Source organism: Mustela nigripes, chromosome 7, assembly GCF_022355385.1.
Source record: "Mustela nigripes isolate SB6536 chromosome 7, MUSNIG.SB6536, whole genome shotgun sequence".
Classification (NCBI taxonomy): Eukaryota; Metazoa; Chordata; class Mammalia; order Carnivora; family Mustelidae; genus Mustela; species Mustela nigripes.
In genome coordinates this window covers 83,235,023-83,251,985 of record NC_081563.1, presented here as the reverse complement: position 1 = coordinate 83,251,985, position 16,963 = coordinate 83,235,023, and the positions used below count along the sequence as shown (strand labels likewise).

At 42.2% G+C, this 16,963-nt stretch overlaps 1 protein-coding gene across 2 annotated transcripts in view; it reads right to left on the bottom strand.

Annotated features, from left to right (window-relative positions):
- Positions 1-16,963, bottom strand: part of SLC9A2 (solute carrier family 9 member A2) — a 101,629-nt gene that overhangs the window by 23,550 nt on the left and 61,116 nt on the right. For both annotated transcript variants that reach the window (XM_059406353.1, XM_059406352.1), the window contains exons 4-7: positions 15,917-16,134; positions 15,310-15,512; positions 4,160-4,249; positions 3,333-3,403 (exon numbers count right to left, since the gene is read on the bottom strand). In XM_059406353.1, coding sequence (XP_059262336.1) covers positions 3,333-3,403; positions 4,160-4,249; positions 15,310-15,512; positions 15,917-16,134 — 582 coding nt within the window. The remainder of the gene's footprint in view (positions 1-3,332; positions 3,404-4,159; positions 4,250-15,309; positions 15,513-15,916; positions 16,135-16,963) is intronic.

Sequence of the window (16,963 nt, the reverse complement as noted above, 5' to 3'; positions counted from 1 at the left end):
TCATCCTTTTCACTGGCTACTGCATGTAACAGGGACCAAGTTTTTTTTCTGTGTTTATTCTAAATTTCATGTGAGGCTCATTGGGCTAGGACTTCTGGCCACAACACATCTTTTTAAACTTTGGTTACTCTTATTATTATTTTAGCTTTTCACTAGAGAGAAACAAAAGGGAGAATAAGCATTAAGGGCAAAGGCATCTGATTTAACATAGGAACTGTATGCTTTCTATGTTTTATTTTCACACCTTTCAGTTCTCTGCCAACCTACACCTAGGTGCGCTCTCTTGCCGTCATTAGACTCCTTGTACCAAGTCTGAGAAACTTCCCTCCTCAAAGGTTTAAAACTTGCCTTTTCTCAAAGGATCAGCTGCCTCACAAATTCTTTGGCAAGATGACTAGAAATCCACAGCCTTAAGGATTCCAGAGGAAATGGAAAGATACCCAACATACCTAAAACAGTCCACTTCTTTATATCTGATCTTTAGTAACATCAACAATTAGGTACATACCAGAGATAGGATCTGAGCAGAGCTGATTTTGAGAATGATCTGCGTCAGCACCAAATTCCTCCATACCTACACACACTTCCCTGCTCTACCTGTGACATCCAGTACACTTGACAAATCCAGGGAATTATGCTGAAATTTACCTGGAGACTGTCATGCACGGAAATATACAGGGATTGAAAGAAAGACGTACACTGCAGTGGAAAACTGGAGACACGGAGCTATAGTACCTTTCAGACATGAAATCAGAGTTGGCTCTGCCATCTTTAGTATTTATAGTCTAATTAGCCTGGCAGCCTGTAGATGTTGGCCTGGAACAGACTCATGTACACCAGAGACAGAGTATCTCTGCCTGAAAGAAAGGATGCAGCCAGACTTTCTCTGATATTCCTTTACCTGAGGTTCCAGACCAAATCTCCATGACCACAGCGTCCACCACTTCCTCCTAACACTGCCCCAGGGATGCTGACCTGATTCCTGCTCACGTCTTTGTCCCCATTTGGGAGGCAGAGGCGTGGTATACATCCTTACACTAATTTCCCCTTTGGAAAAGAACCAACTGTCCTGGGTGATGACTTTCTCCTGCCCCTCCAGGGAAAGACATGGGATGCTGGAGGAGTGAGAAAAGTGATCAAGTGGTCGGGTGCAAAGGGAGGAGGCAGGTGGAAAACAGACCTGGCTGAGAAAAACAACAACAACAACAAAACAGAGGAAGAGAAGCAGAAAAGTCTGAATTGCCGGCTTGGCAAAGACAAGGATCCGTCTTTGTTAGGAAGGTCCCAGGCACATAAAGCAGGTTAGTGCGTAGAAAGTCACAGCACCGATGGGTAGGGTTCTCTCACCTACCCCCTGCTTACAAAAATGTGACTCCTGCCCAAGACAAATGGTCATTTTCCCCCCATATTTTAACAATGGAGATTTTAGTTTGCTTTAGTACTTTGTGCCCCCTCATAGTTAACTCTCCATACAAATAAACTATTTTTTCTTTGCTTACAGAGTAAGGCTCTGTCTATGAGGCTTTTCTCCACTAGCAACCAGTGTGGTCAGGTTTGTCAAGGGTGTTTTAGCACTTAGAGTCTCTGTAACTCATCTTACTACTTAATGACAGCACTCACTCACTCACACACACACCCATTTGCTGTGTGACTGTTTTGTTGCCTTTATTATATTGCAAAATTTTAAAGTCCTGAGTTCATGGTTTATACTTCTGCTATAATCCAGTATCCTGTCAGAACATGTGAACAAACAATAAGCACTCAAAAACTCCCTGATGTTAAATTACATAAATTGGCATCTTGGTTAACTTCATGTAAATTAGCAGGGGGTGGGGGAGGGCTTCTATTACAAGTTGGGAAAGCAAAGGAAAGAAAGAAACTACCAAAATATAGTTTAAAGCTGTTGTCTGTCTCCTTCAAAAAGCTTTCCTAACCAGTGATGTGAGGATAAATGTTCACAAATCGTTTTATGGGGGAAAAAATGGGCCCTGGTTTATAGTATTTGTCAGTTCCTCCGCATAGGACCCCCGGGCTGACTCAGGCTACCTGTGTGGATGGCACTGAATGTGAAGTCAGGAGGAGAGGGACATGGTCAGCTTCTGGTGGTCGGGTGAGCTGGTTCCTGAGTTCCCAACTCTGGTTCCGTGGTCCCCAACCCTGCTGTTGGAATTAATCCTGGAAGTCTGTTTTTCAGTTTATACGAAAGCATGTACCAAATTCTGCCTGGCTAGTGTACCTTGTCCATTTCAACTACAGGATCCTTGAAGAGGGGCGCCTGGGTGGTGCAGTGGGTTAAGCATCTGACTCTTGGTTTTGGCTCAGGTCACGATCTTGTGGTCTTGGGATCGAGCTCCACATGGAGCTCTGTGCTCAGTGCAGAGTCTGCCTGAGATTCTTTCTCTCTCCCTCTGCCCCTCCCCATGCTGACTCGTTTGTTCTCACTCAAAGAAAAAAAATCTTAAAAAAAAAAAAAAAAAAAAAAAAAAAAAGAACCTTGAAGGGAGACATCACAAAGCCTTTAAAAGTTAAAGGGAAAAAAAAAAAACAGAAATAGACAGACACATTTATATAAGCACACATAATCTTTCATAGAAGTGCAGCTTTAAAAATATTTACTTCTAAAAAAAATTTGTCACTTCTATTTGTTACAATACCTGTATTTAAAGTTTGTTTGTAAAATACATGTTAGTCTAATTATATCATCAGGTGCTCCAAAGCTCTGCATTTGACAAAGCCCCTCAACATATGCAGGACCACAAACAGTAATGGAACCCTCAGTTTTTCACCAAATAGGCTGTATATCTCAGTCTCCCTTGTTGTGAGAAAGGCCTGCATGACTGAGTGCCTGCCACAGAAGGCCAGGCCATGTGTGTAACTGGAAGAATGGTGTGAAAGCTTCCGGTAACTCCAGTTAGGAGGAAACCAGTAGTACATATTCTTTGTCTCTTCATTATCTTTCTTCCTACACACAGCCTGGAATGTGTGCATGATGGCTAATGCTGGAACAGCCATTCTGGTCCAAGAGGCAACCTTGAAAATGGAAATTGTTTGCAGATTCACCAGGACAGAAGCATCCTGGGACCATGACAAGTCTGTGGAGCAAAGCTCACCTATTACAACTACATTGCCACAGAGGTCTGGCTTTTTACTGAAGAGCAAGATAAGCTTCTATTTTGCTCTGGGTTTTTGTGATTGCTGAACTTTATCTCAAAGGATACTATGGAACAACACAGGACAGACTCGCAGCTCTGAAAAATAACACAGGTCAGTAAGTCCTGCCTCCAGAGTGAGCCAGAGCCCCTTCATAATATAATGGCATAAGACCTTCTTACTTGTCTCTCCAGAAGTTGTGACCCCAGTGTCCACAAACATCTTCAATTCCAGTCTTCACATGATCAAAAAACTGAAACAGAAAAAGTAGGCTACTGATTATTACCTGAAATGAGTAATTTACATTCTACTTACATCATGCCTAAATTTCAAAGACCCTAACCATTTTTGCTTTTCTTCTATTGTTGGGTTTTTGTTTGTTTGTTCCATTTTGTTTTCACAAGAAGCAATGAAACAATGATTCCTCTCCAAATACATTGATTTTACTATATCAATAATAAGCAATTCTCAGGTTATTTTTCTCATCATAATAGTCTATTCATAATTTTGGAAAATATGAAATATGGTGATAATTTTCAAATAGAAACATTTTCAGACTGAAGGAAGTAACCAGAGGGATTCCTTGTTCTCCCATTCCCAGGAGGTTTAGCAGGTTTTTTTTTTTTTTTTTAAGATTTTATTTGACAGGCAGAGATTACAAATAGGCAGAGAGGCAGGCAGAGAGAGAGAGGGAGAAGCAGGCTCCCTGCTGAGCAGAGAGCCCAATGTGTGGCTCAATCCCAGGACCCTGGGATCATGACCTGAGCCGAAGGCAGAGGCTTTAACCCACTGAGCCCCCCAGGCACCCGAGGTCTAGCAGGTTAATCTGGAGAAGTCACTATGGGGCTGTGCTCACACCCCCAACTCATGCCCTCTTTGGCCCTCTCCCTTTTACCCTCTGCCATTTCTCTCTCCTTCAAGAAATGAGCACCAGAATGCCAAGCTGTCGACTGAACACAACAAGTTTTTCTTTTATCATTTAAATCATGATTACTACATTAACACTTACCCTGCAATGGATTTCTTCACTGACAGCTTGTTGTTTCTTATTAGACCTCTTAACATCGAGAAATTCCACCAGTGGTCGGATAGTAATTCCCTGCACAGGGAGGAAAAAAAGTGTATCTTCTTATAAAGTTAAGTGAAAAATTTAAGAATAACTTTTATTCTTCCAAGCTTTGATAACCAACAAAAGATATCCTCCTCTCAAGATTTAATACAGTATATGTAATATTTCATTCATTTTTCCTCCTCTCCAGTAACTGGCATATTTTCAGAGGGCCATGTCCCAACACATGCTATTAGAAACCAAACAATGGATAGTGTTCAAGAAATTGCAAACCAATTCTAAGTAATTCCAAGAAAGAGAGAAAGAAAGAAATTCCAAGAATTAATAAAGTATTATCCAAGACAAAGGAATCACCTACTTTCATTATCCACAGGAAACTTTTCAATAATTCTTACATTCATTAATTTATTAAAGCCATTTTCATGGTACTTTTGTGGCACACGTGTTGGGGTCTTGCATTTGGGATACAAAGATAAATAACTAAGGCCCTCAGTGGTAGGACTTTGTAGTTTTAAAGGGAGAAGGATAAGCCAAAAAACAGTTACAGAGTACACTAAAGGAAGAATGAGAGATACATAGGAAGTCAGCCCAGTTCCCTCTCATAGAGAGGGAACAATGAACATGGCGGAAGCATCATAGCAGGGATCAACCACGAGTAAAGAGCCAGCAGTGAGAAAGGGTACAGAGGATTTGGGGCATATTTGTCAACTTGGAAAATGGAGAACCTTAGCTATTTAGTAACCTAAGAAGAAAAATTTCCTTCACATGATAAAAAAGACATCTGCCAGAAATCTACAGTGAACATCTGACTTAATAATTAAACATTAAAAGCCTTTCCATTAGAACTGGAAATAACACAAGGATACTCTTTATCTGCTATATGACACAGTTCTGCATGTCCCAGTCAGTTAAATAAGAGGCAGAGAGGTAGAAGTGTAGATACTTAAATTGAAATAAGGAGATTTTTGTTGCTCATGAGTGATTTAGTTTTTGTACTAAAATATCTAAGATAATCCCTTTTTCATTTAAAAATACCAAGAAAGTTTAATAAAGTGATTAGATATAATGTCAACTTAATAAAAAAACCCTTAATGTTAACTTAATTTTTAAAAATTTTAAAATTTAAAAAAATTTCAATTTTAAAAAAGAAAGAGAACAAACACCTACATGAGAGGGAAAATATATTAGGGTGTGCTAATATATAATAATATATAAAATATATATACTATACACACATTAAATATATGTACTTATATACTCTATCCATGTATATATATAATATATAATCCATGTATGTATAATATATAATCCATGTATATATAATATATATGATATACAATGTATAATATACAATAAACTTATACACTCTATCCATGTATATATAATATATAATAATACACACATATATATAACACTCATAACACACAATATATAATATATAATCCTATCATGAAATGCATAAAACCTTCACAAGAAGAACTATAATGGGATTCCATAACAATATTATGTTGACAATTTTATCTCAGTACATGCAATACAATTTCAATACCATATTCCAAAAGGATTTTTGTTAACAAAACTAGAAAAGTCAGCTCTATATTAGTCAGAAAAATTTAGAAAAAGAAGAATTATAGTAGAACTTAGATATCAAAGCAAACAATCACAGACCTGTACCCCTGGGGATAAAAATATATCATATGTTTATAAAAAATAAAAAATTTAAAAAAATATAAAACAAACAATCAGCTAATATACTTAAAATTACGAGACACAAACACTAAAATAGGCCAAGGGAGGAGGGGGTGAGAACATGGGACCAAGAAGATCCCGATACTCCTGCATGGCAGGCAGATGGCCGGCCCTTCTTGGCGTGGGGAGCACATGGCGTGGGGGTGGTAAGAGAATTGGGGGCAGTGGGGAAGGGATGGGTATACTGAGATATGTTCCCTGCCACACATTTGATTTCGTCTCACTTTTATGCATGCCTTTATTTGAAAATGCTTTTGATTATATAAACTGTGAAACACACATTCACTTTTTAAAGGTGGTCATTCACTGTTCCATCAATCCGGCTTTGGGAATTTTTTAAGCTTAACTTCAACTTTCTGGAGTGTGAACTGATTTTGACCAAATTTGGCAGAAGACACACCTTGTGTCTTATTGGCCTTTTAGTCTGTCACTTTGAAATCACACAGGAGGTAATAAACAGTTTTCCAATTAACATGTATCCCGTAATTTTTAACTTATGTAAATGAAAATGGGTGTAAACATTGTTTATGGTGATGGGTGATTCCACTGAACTCCAGATTCCATGAAGCCCCAGATTTAATAAGCGCTCCAGGAAAAAAAAAAAAAAAAAAAAAAAGGCAACAAAATCAGTGCAATGTTCTAAGGACACTAACTGTTGTTTTGCATGTTTTTTTTCCCCTATCCATATCCTTTAGTAAGAATAAAAATGTGGGGGCGCCTGGGTGGCTCAGTGGGTTAAAGCCTCTGCCTTCGGCTCAGGTCATGATCCCAGGGTCCTGGGATCGAGCCCCACGTCACATTTTTATTCTCTTTTTTTTTTAGGTTTTATTTATTTGACAGAGAGAGAGAAATCACAAGTGGCAGGCAGAGAGAGACAGAGGAGGAATCAGGCTCCACGGAGGGCCCAGCAGTTGTAAATACAGGGCTTAAAATAAAGACAGGACACATGCCGTAGTACAGATGTTGAGTGCTTCCCCTGGACAGATAATCTAGAAGCTAGTGCGCTGTCATAAATAAAAACTGATCAGCTACAGAAGCAAGCATGGCCTGGTTCCTAGCGCGACTCCTGTTTCTAAAAATACCACATAGTGTAGTTTATAACTAATAAAATGTATTGGTTATGTGCAACGGGTCATGGACACTGTCTTTGAACAACCTCTACTTAAACAGCTGCCTTCAGAGTCCCCTATTTGCTCTTTGAAGTATTGGCAGTTGTCATGTCATGTCAGCAGGAATGATTTGATGGGTTCCTCTCCCTCCCTTCTTCCTTCCTTCCTCAATCCATCTATTTGGAGACAGAGTACGTGGTGAATGTCATATTAAGTTCCCCAAGCTGGACGCTATCCTCTAGGAGCCCTGGGTCTTGGGTTGGGAGAAATAAAGGAAAAACACAAGCAAAACCAAAAAACAACAGCTAACCTTTGAGAAAGCACCTTATTTTAACCACATTGCAAAATTTCCAGTTTAAGGTCACGTGGGAAAGCAACCTGATAAGCCTTAGAAAAATAGCTTGTTACCATCTGCATAGGTTAAAACAATAAAGAAATGCCTCGGTTTTCCAACAAACCACCGAAAACCATGTTTGCAAAGGACAAACGACAGGTTCACCCATTCACTTTGGCTTTGGCACGATGCGCACAGTACCTCGGGGCCAGACCTAAGGAAGGGAATGGTTTAACAGCAGGCATGGACAGGAGGACAGCCAGGCGAGCTCTGTTTTTTCCACCTTCTGCCACCTCTGTCTCCACCTGCCCTGCCTGCTTTTGCTCCCAGGAACATGAAGCACCAAAAAAACAACTGCTGTCTGACAAAGTCAGGAGCGTTCTTTTGGTTTGAGCTTTTGGAAGAAAATGATTTCTTGGGTTTTTGTTTGTTTGTTTGTTTTTTGTTTTTAATTAAAATTTACACACACACACACACACGCACGCACGCACACACACGGAGAGATGGGAGGAGCTGTCTTACATTTCTCTGCTGATTAAGTAGACAATGTCCAGGAAAATATAAAGAAACTCGCTAACAACAACAACAAAAAGTCATGCTTATTGCTCTGTTATCCCATATCCTCTGTAAGGCCTCGCTCCCGGTACAAACTTGATCACAGAGATCATGGGCCCGGCTGCCCATGCGATGTGTAGCTCTGAATGGATAAGTGGTCAAGAACCATAAAAGTGTTCTCGGGGGTGCTCACGCTCTTCATGCCACAGCCTCCTGGCTCTGAGTATCTTTTTTTCAAGACTTAACCACACTGCACAGCAACTGGCTGTCAGAGGTCCGTCTCTTCCCCTAAATCACGTCTCTCTCTTCACCGTGCTATCAGTGTTTCTCTCTACCGTCCCACCAGCATTCAGGCACGCTGCTATGGCTCCCGTCTTTGAAAAACAAATAAAAACCCTCCTCTGGCACACATTCCCCTCCCACGATCACTCCTTTCCTCTCCCAGGCCTCAGCAGACTTGCATCCTTCTCCCCATCTCCAGTCTCTATCCTTCTCCCTGGAATCCTGGTGATTAGAGTTCCCATGCCCCCTGACCCAGCCCTCTTGTGAGTAGGTCCACTCATCAGGGACTTGCTGCATCCAATAGCCTGCTCTCTGCTCCCGCCTAGCCTGACTACGCACCACATTTGTCACAGTTGCTAGAACCCTCTCCTTCCTCGATACTTTCTTCACTTGTGTGGATGAGCCCCTCTTGATGTTTCTCCCATTTTACTATTCACCTTTTTCATTCTCCTTGGCTGGATCCTGAACACTTCTTAGACGTCTTGGTATTAGCATGCCTCCTCTATACTCTCCCTGTGCTCAAATTTCTACTTCCCACTCTGGTTTCTCCCATAAATTCTAGACCCATACATACAATTGCCTAGTCAATAACTCCATGTGGATGTCTAATAGGCAATAGGCCTTCCAAGATATATGTGACCAGAACCAAACACCTGATCCCCATCCTTCAAACCCAATACTCCCCTAATACTAAATTAAATATCACCTTCTTTTGCCTACTTGCTCAGTCGCAAACCCTTGCAACTAAAATATTGCTTTCTCTCAGATTCTAAATTATCCATCTACATTTTTTATCTTAAAAAATCTTAATCATCCAGGGGCGCCTGGGTGGCTCAGTGGGTTAAGCCGCTGCCTTCAGCTCAGGTCATGAGCCCAGGGTCCTGGGCTCGAGCCCCGCATCAGGCTCTCTTCTCCTCGTGGAGTCTGCTTCCTCCTCTCTCCCTCTGCCTGCCTCTCTGCCTACTTGTGATCTCTGTCTCTCAAATAAATAAATAAAATAAAAATAAAAATAAAAATAAATTCTATAAAAAAAAATCTTAATCATCTTGCTCATTTTGTTGTAGGACCAGAATGAATGTTTGCTAATTCATTTGCTTAGTAATGGTATATGTTAATTAAATATAGGAATGTGTCATTGTTGCACTGTATATGTATCTTAAACATGACCATTCCTTTAACAAACTAAAGTACAATGTCTATAAAATAGTTGTCATCATCGCCCAGTTCAACAGGCTGAGTCAGCAGACGTTATTTTTTTTCAATTTTTATTATTTATTGGTGGGGAGGGGCAGAGGAGAGGGAGAGAGGAATCTTAAGCAGGCTCCACACCTAGCGCAGAGCCCCACATAGGGCTCGAACTCATGACCTTGAGATATGACCTGAGCTGAAATCAAGAGTCGGATTTTTCACCAACTGAGCCACCCAGATGCCCCCAGAGGAATTTGATTATTGGGAAAGGCCAATCTACCCTGAGTCCTGAGGGTCCCACACACTCTTCCAGGGGGTGCCCATGATGCAAGGGCCTCAACTACCTTTACCCAGGCCATTTCCAGGGCTGCATTTGCAACAAGCAGCATCGAGAGAGGAGGCAATGCCACCCTCAAGACAACGAGAGAGAGATCCTCCTGCTCAGTGCCTGTATCCTGGAATGCAACCCATTGCATGCAGGGACATCTATCCTGGGTCCTCCATGGGGAAACCTGGGGTGTTTGGAATGCTGACACAAGTGAACAGGAAGCTCTGGCTACTACTTTGGCCATGAGTAATAAAGCCCTTTGTCCATGAAGCAGGGGTCAGGTATCTTCTGCAAGCATCCTTGGAAATTCTACAGCCAAGTTAAACTTGTTAACTTGCAAATAAGGTAAAATCCCAGATGCTTCCAGTTCTGGACAATAACTCACAATAGACATGACATGGATCTGCAGTAGAGGCACAAAAAGATTGTCCTGTCATGAATTCCAATTAACCTTGCTACCTGATGGGCTTCTAGATAACCACTGAATGGATTTTCAGAATTCAGAGAGTCTGCTCCATAATAAATAAATAATAACCAGATTGTTAGATTGTTCTGCAATCATTTTTCTTTTCAAAGAAAAGAAACATACAGTGAAGGGCATTGTTTTTCTTTCTTCTACTACCATTTTACTTAATGTCATAATTAAAACATAGCAAATCATCAGGTTAAATCATCAAATACTATGTTTACATACCAATTTCCTCTCTACTGCCTGGGAGGGAGGTACCATTTTCTGGATCCACAGAAGCTCACAGAGGCTGTTCTGGGATAATAACTATCAGAATATCAGCCAGAATCTCAGCCCAGGACAGCTTTCCTCCAGTGTCTGTGCTTTCTACTATGGTACTCTACCTTGCCTGCAATCTTGAATATAATTTTATTTTATTTTTTTAAGATTTTATTTATTTATTTGTCAGAGAGAGAGGGAGAGTACAGGCAGGCAGAGTGGCAGGCAGAGGCAGAGGGAGAAGCAGGCTCCCTCAGAGCAAGGAGCCTGATGTGGGACTCGATCCCAGGATGCTCAGATCATGACCTGAGCCGAAGGCAGCCACTTAACCAACTGAGCCACCCAGGCATCCCTTGAATATAATTTTAAAATAAGAGCTTATGTTTTATGTAACATTACCAAACTTATCTAAAAGAAAATGAATTCACATGCCCAAGGAATCAGAATCATTTACTCATTCAGTATTCCACAAGCAAGACTGTAGTCTGCTAACATGTTAATATGTTTCATCAAGAGGCTACTTTCTTAATTATCAGCATGATTCAAGGAATGTTAAAATTCTCATTATAAGTCTAGGCTTCCAATGATAAACCATATGTCACAAGAATGCTATTTTAGAAGATAGTATTAACTCAAAAGTATTAGGGATAAGAGAGTTCATTGTACAAGAAATACTGAAATAAGGGGAAAAGACATTTAGACATTTAATGATAGATCCATCAACGTAAAAGCTGTCACTTGAAAAAGAATGCATAGCCCTTAATCAGAAGACAAAATGTTATGCAAAGATTATGATTAATTATTTCTACTCTGTTCATAACCCATTAAGTATTTTCTTTCAGGCTTCTTTCCCTGAGTTCCTTAATTATTGATGTATTCTGGAAAAAAAAATATCCTTTTTGAAGGGAGTGTGTGTGTGTGTGTGTGTGTGTGTGTGTGTTTGTGTGGGTATGCACGTGTGTATTCATAACCCAGAGTCTCATAAGAGCCAGATTAGTCTCCAATCTATGCCCACAAAAGGGTGGGACAGACAACAATGACAGGAAGATTATAGTATGAACGGAACTGCAGAAATTCTTCTTCCCCACAGGCATCAGAGAGAGCTTCGCCAGGTTATCCCTTCAACCTAATTGAAAGAGAAGACCGCCTGGGGGGTATGGTTACACACTCTGAATACTGACCCCCGCAAAATCTCTGAAGGGTTAATATGATATGCTTATAATACCAAATATAGCCAATAAGTCTAAGCTATTCTGTTTGCGGCTTCTGTCTTTTTTCATTTGTGACATCAAAAATTCTGTTAAATATTGCTATACATGCTATTCTTTCCAAGTGGGTGTGCAGGCTTGAAGATGAGGAATCCAAATTTCACCTATATCTTTTGGTCACTTTACAATTCCCAAAAGCCAAGATAGGAGTATAATAAAGAGACTCTGTATTAATCACCTATGCACACATTCATTGAGTAATAGTATACCTTTCTGCAATACTTTCCTTTTTCCTATGCTATGTTTTCATCTGATTGTAGAAACGTAATTTTCTGTCTGTTGAATATACTGACTGAAAATTTGAGCTTGTCTTTTGTACGTCCTCTCCTGAATTACATCTTCCTATTTAGTCATTTTTACTGGGTTTTACAAATGCATGTGTCCATGAGGTTGGGGGAGGGGGTTACTTCTGCCCCGCAGATACACTTGGGTGGATAATGGCCGCTGATATATTCATCTCCAAATGACCCAGTTCCTAGTTACACTAGACCAACACAGTTCTATTTTTGTATTTGACACCTTCAGTTCTGAGAGCACGGAGGAGTCCGGGGCACTGACTAAACCTTGGCAGGGCTCGTGGGGAGTGCTGAAGGACAGGGCAGCTGGCCTAGGAGAAGCGGTTGAGTCATTCACCCCCACCTGACTTTTCCCCTCAAGCCTGATGCCCTAGGATGCTCCTGAGAGATTAAAAGGCTGGAGGCAAAATGAATTCAATGTGCCATTTTGCCTCAGGTAAAGTGTGGGAGTAGCAAATTGGATGACTTTTTACAAGGATCCTATAAACACTCTAGTAAAAAGATAAAGGAAAGGGCATTCACTTCTCCTCTACACCCAGGTATCTCCCAAAGTATAAGAAGTACATGGGATATTTGAACCAAAACTAGCATGTATTTACTTTAACTGAAGCTATTACTAACCACGACCTGGTCAACAATGTCTTCTGAGTGAAGCCAACGGAGGTCAGTCAGTCTCAGCTGGTCTGTGGGTCAGAGTCCTAGGCTCAAGTTCAGCTTCTGTCACTCACTTACATGTACCCTTGGGTCTGTCTCCTTTCTCTGTTTCAGACTCACGGGGCTCATTCTCAAAGGTGTGTGGTGAGGATGAAATGAGATAACACATACAGAAGAGGTCTTGTTTGAGTGCCTGACACAAGATAGCCATCACTGATGAGTACCAGCAGCAGGAAGGTGCTGGTGACAAAGACAACAAAGAAGTGGCCACTTCTTGACTTAGGACAGGGGCTCCCAAGGCATTCTTCTCCTGGATTCCTCACACAGGACAGCCCACAGTCCCCAGCCCTGGGAGGTGTCAATGGATGAAGGATGAACTGCTTTTTGGGGAACTGATCAGCAGAAGGAGAAGGAGCACAGTGAGTTACAATATTGAACTCTTACTATGCAATTTATTTACAGTTAACACCAAACTCATTCCTGTTTCACTTTTTACTATCTGTGTAGACTTGAGAAAGGCACTGAAGCGCAGGCTCAGGGCCTCAGTGTCCTCATCTGTAATATGGGAATAATAACAGTGACTCCTAGAGTTCTGTGCCATAGAGTTGTTATGAGGATTAAATGAGATAATATAAAAAGAGCTTAGACCAGAGTCAGGCAACTAGAAACATTCTGTGATGAACTATTAAACAAATTTTTTTTCTTAAAGTACCTCCTAAAGGGGTGTCCGGATGGCACAGTCAGTTATCACCTGCCTCTTGGTTTTGTTTGGCTCAAGCTGTGATCTCAGGATCACGGATCCCTGCATCTGGTTCTACGCTCAGTGAGGGGTCTGCCCCTCTCCCACCCTCTCTGTCCCTCCTCCAGTCCCCATCTCTCTCTCTCTCTCAAATAAATAAATAAATCTTTAAAACAAAGAATAAGTAAATAAAAATTACCCCCTAAAAATAAACAAAAATAAATAAATAAAAAGTACCTCCCAGTTTTCCCCCTTTGTCATCAAAACTTGCCCTCAGGCTCCCTGGCTGCCTTCCTCTTCTCCCACGTGTCTTAAGTTTGGGCTGCCGTAGATACCAGTTCCTGGTCCTGTGTCCTGGCTTCTTGGATGTATATTCACTCCCTTGACCATCCTGTCCAGTTTCAGCACCTCAAACACCAGCTCTCGACTTCCTCCTGAACTTCAGACCCAGTACCTTGCCTCCCGCTCATCCCTTTGCTTGTAGGTCAAATCGGCACCCCTCACCGGCTATGCTAGTAAACCAAGTCCCATCCTCTCCATCCACACACTTCCCTTCTCATGTGAGAGGAAGTCTGTCCTCCCAGCAGCTTGGACCAGAAGCTCTGGAGTCCTCCGGGATGGCTCTTTCCCTCACACCCACGTCTACCCCACTGGGGATCCTGAGATTTGAGAATCTCAGTCCTTCTCAGGACCCATTTTGCTTGGTGGCTACATTGGCCTCTGCACTACATTTTCCATGTCTATCCTGTCCTCTTAGCAGACTGTTCTTCAGTGTCCAAGGTGATCCTTTTACAAAGTCGGTCAAAACACATCACGCTTCTACACAGAACCCAATGGCTTCCCTTCCACTTGAAGAGCCAGCCCCTACATGGGCCCGTGTGGCCTTATCCTGTTGAGGACCCCAGAGTCTCCCTCACCGTGTTTATCCCCATCCCTCCAGCCACACTGGCCAGGAACATATTGCCTATATACCTTTGGTCCTATCAGTCTGTAATGTTCTTCGGCTTAGCTAACTCCTTCACTATCCCCCACAAGCTTTTACTCAAATGTCATTTTTTCTCCATTGCTTTCTATAACAATTATATTTAGAAGTGCAGCTCCCCCCACTCACTACTCTGCTTCTTGAAACACAGCACCTTTCACCTTATATACTCTATAATTTACTCACTCCGCATGTCTAGTGTCCAGTATCTGCCATCCCCTCTGGGATGTAAGTTCGCTAGCACAGGGATATTTCTGCCTTTTGTTCACTCACAGATCCCAAGCCCCTAGAGCACTGTCCAGCACATAGCCGGAGCCTAATACGTATTTACTAAATGGGTATCTGCAAAACAGAATCTCCTAAGGACTGGTTTAGTCACTTGAAGAGACTGATAGTCAAAGACCCAAACCCGTTTTCCCACCACACTTCCTGCCTCGCAATACTAAGCATGTAGTCACACATCCCACCATTTCAAGGGACACACTACTATGCTGTCAACTAATGTCAAATTGCTGCTGGAAGGTCATTACACAAGTAGCATGTAATGAGTATATTTACTAGGTCAGGGAGTGACATAAATGAAAAGGATTAGCGAGCTCGGTTCATTAGTTTCCACTAGTAAGCTTAGATCACTAAGCTGAGTTTCCTTAAATAAGAATCCCTGCATGTGAGCCAAGTGACTAGATTGGATTCTCTTGGGCCCTTGCCCAATCAGGTGACACCAGGAAGCAGCATTTTCCCAAACATCATGACGACCAAAGCCGCAACACACGTTAGCCACTTGGCCTCTTGTGAAAGGAATTTGTTGTAAGAGCCTGAAAGATCTTGTCTCCTCTCGGTAACCGGAGAGACTCTGCCGAGAGGGAGAAGCTTACTCACCAGGATGAAGACAGTAAAGAATATGACAACGATTGCAGCTGTAATGAACAGCTTTTTCCGAGGAAACACAGCAGCAGGGAGGAGAAACACGAGCGCAAAGCAGATGGCACCTCGGAGCCCGCCGTAGGCAATGATGAACTGATCCTTAAAGGTCAGGGGAATCGTCCGGAACCAATTAATGACCTGAGTCAGGACAAAGACACCTGAGAACGAAAAGCAAAACCAAAGAAAACAGAGTGTGTGAGGCCAGAATGTGAAACCAGGAAGACTCATTCTCTGCGCTTCTGTGACAGGCCGAGGTGCCTTATGAGCCCCACAGTCTCTCCCCTTTTCCTCTGCTCACGGGCATTTGTTGTTCCAGGGTAACAGGGGGAAATGGGAACTCAGGGAGGCCAAGAGAGGTCAGTGTGACTTACAGCAAAGTCATGAAGGTACTTGGGGATGAACAGAATCCATGAGGAGTGGGGGAGAGGTGAGGGAGAGGGAGAGGAAGCAGCAGTAGCAGCAGATGAAGTAGCCAGCAGCCAAGGGGAGGGACGAGAAGAAGCAAGCCCCGTTCTTCTAGTGAGTGTTGTCGGGTGTCCCTTCGGGAAACAAGCACCATTACCCAGCGCTCGCCAGATCAGACAGAAGGCAAGAGTGAAGCACACGAAGGCCCAGTTCCACTCGTGGTTCTTCCCGACAGTGGACACGCCCATGAAGATGAAGATCAGGGTCTCGCTGACGCTGCTCAGCATCTTCATGAAATACTTGATGGTGGTGTACGACTTCTGAGATACGTTTTCTTCCACATACTTATTCATAGTCATTGCACAAGCAGTGATTCTGCAAGGAGAGATACAGTTTCTATTTAAACACGACAATGACCCTAATCCAAATAGAAGACTCTGCGCTTAAGAGCTAAGTCATGGCTCAACCCTTCTGCCCATCACTGTAACCTCGCTGATGGATTGGTATAAGTGAATGTGATCTGCATCGTTGAAACCCCACTGTCTCTGAAAGACCTCATCAATACCTATGGCTGGAACTTCTCAGCTCTGCCCAGCTTTGTAGTCCATTGTAGGGCATCGGCACCTGCCAGCATCACAAATAGAACAGGTCCGCAATATATTCAAAACCCGCTCTCCTCCTGTAAAACCAGTTTCGTCTTCTCTATCGCTCTAGTTAGCCCCTAAAATGCTAACCTTGAAACTGTAGTCTCCTTGGCTTTTTCTCCCTGCCACACCTTCTCCGTGTCCCCCACCCCGCTATCTCATTGGTCGCCAATTATTTTCTCCTCCTCATCCCAAGTATCTCTTGGACCCACTTACTCTTCCTTTATCCCAACGTCTTAGTTCCACCTCTGGAAAATTCACAACATAGTTATAGGCTCTGAGGTCACCTAGAGAACAGAAACCCGTTTTCCTATTCCCCCAGTATCTTCAAAACTCTGGGACCACAGAGCTTGATTTCCTCTCTGACGGAAATTATTTTAATAGAGTACCTGTGCACACTCTGGTAAGGGAAGGGCCCTCGATGTCAAGTCTGTGCTCCTAGGTTGGATGTCTGAAAATCTTTACACTCTTCACTCAGTGGACAAATCCAGTTTCATCTCTTACCCCATCTCTAGCCAGCATATACCATATGCCTTGTCTGTCTGTAATTTCCCTGCTCT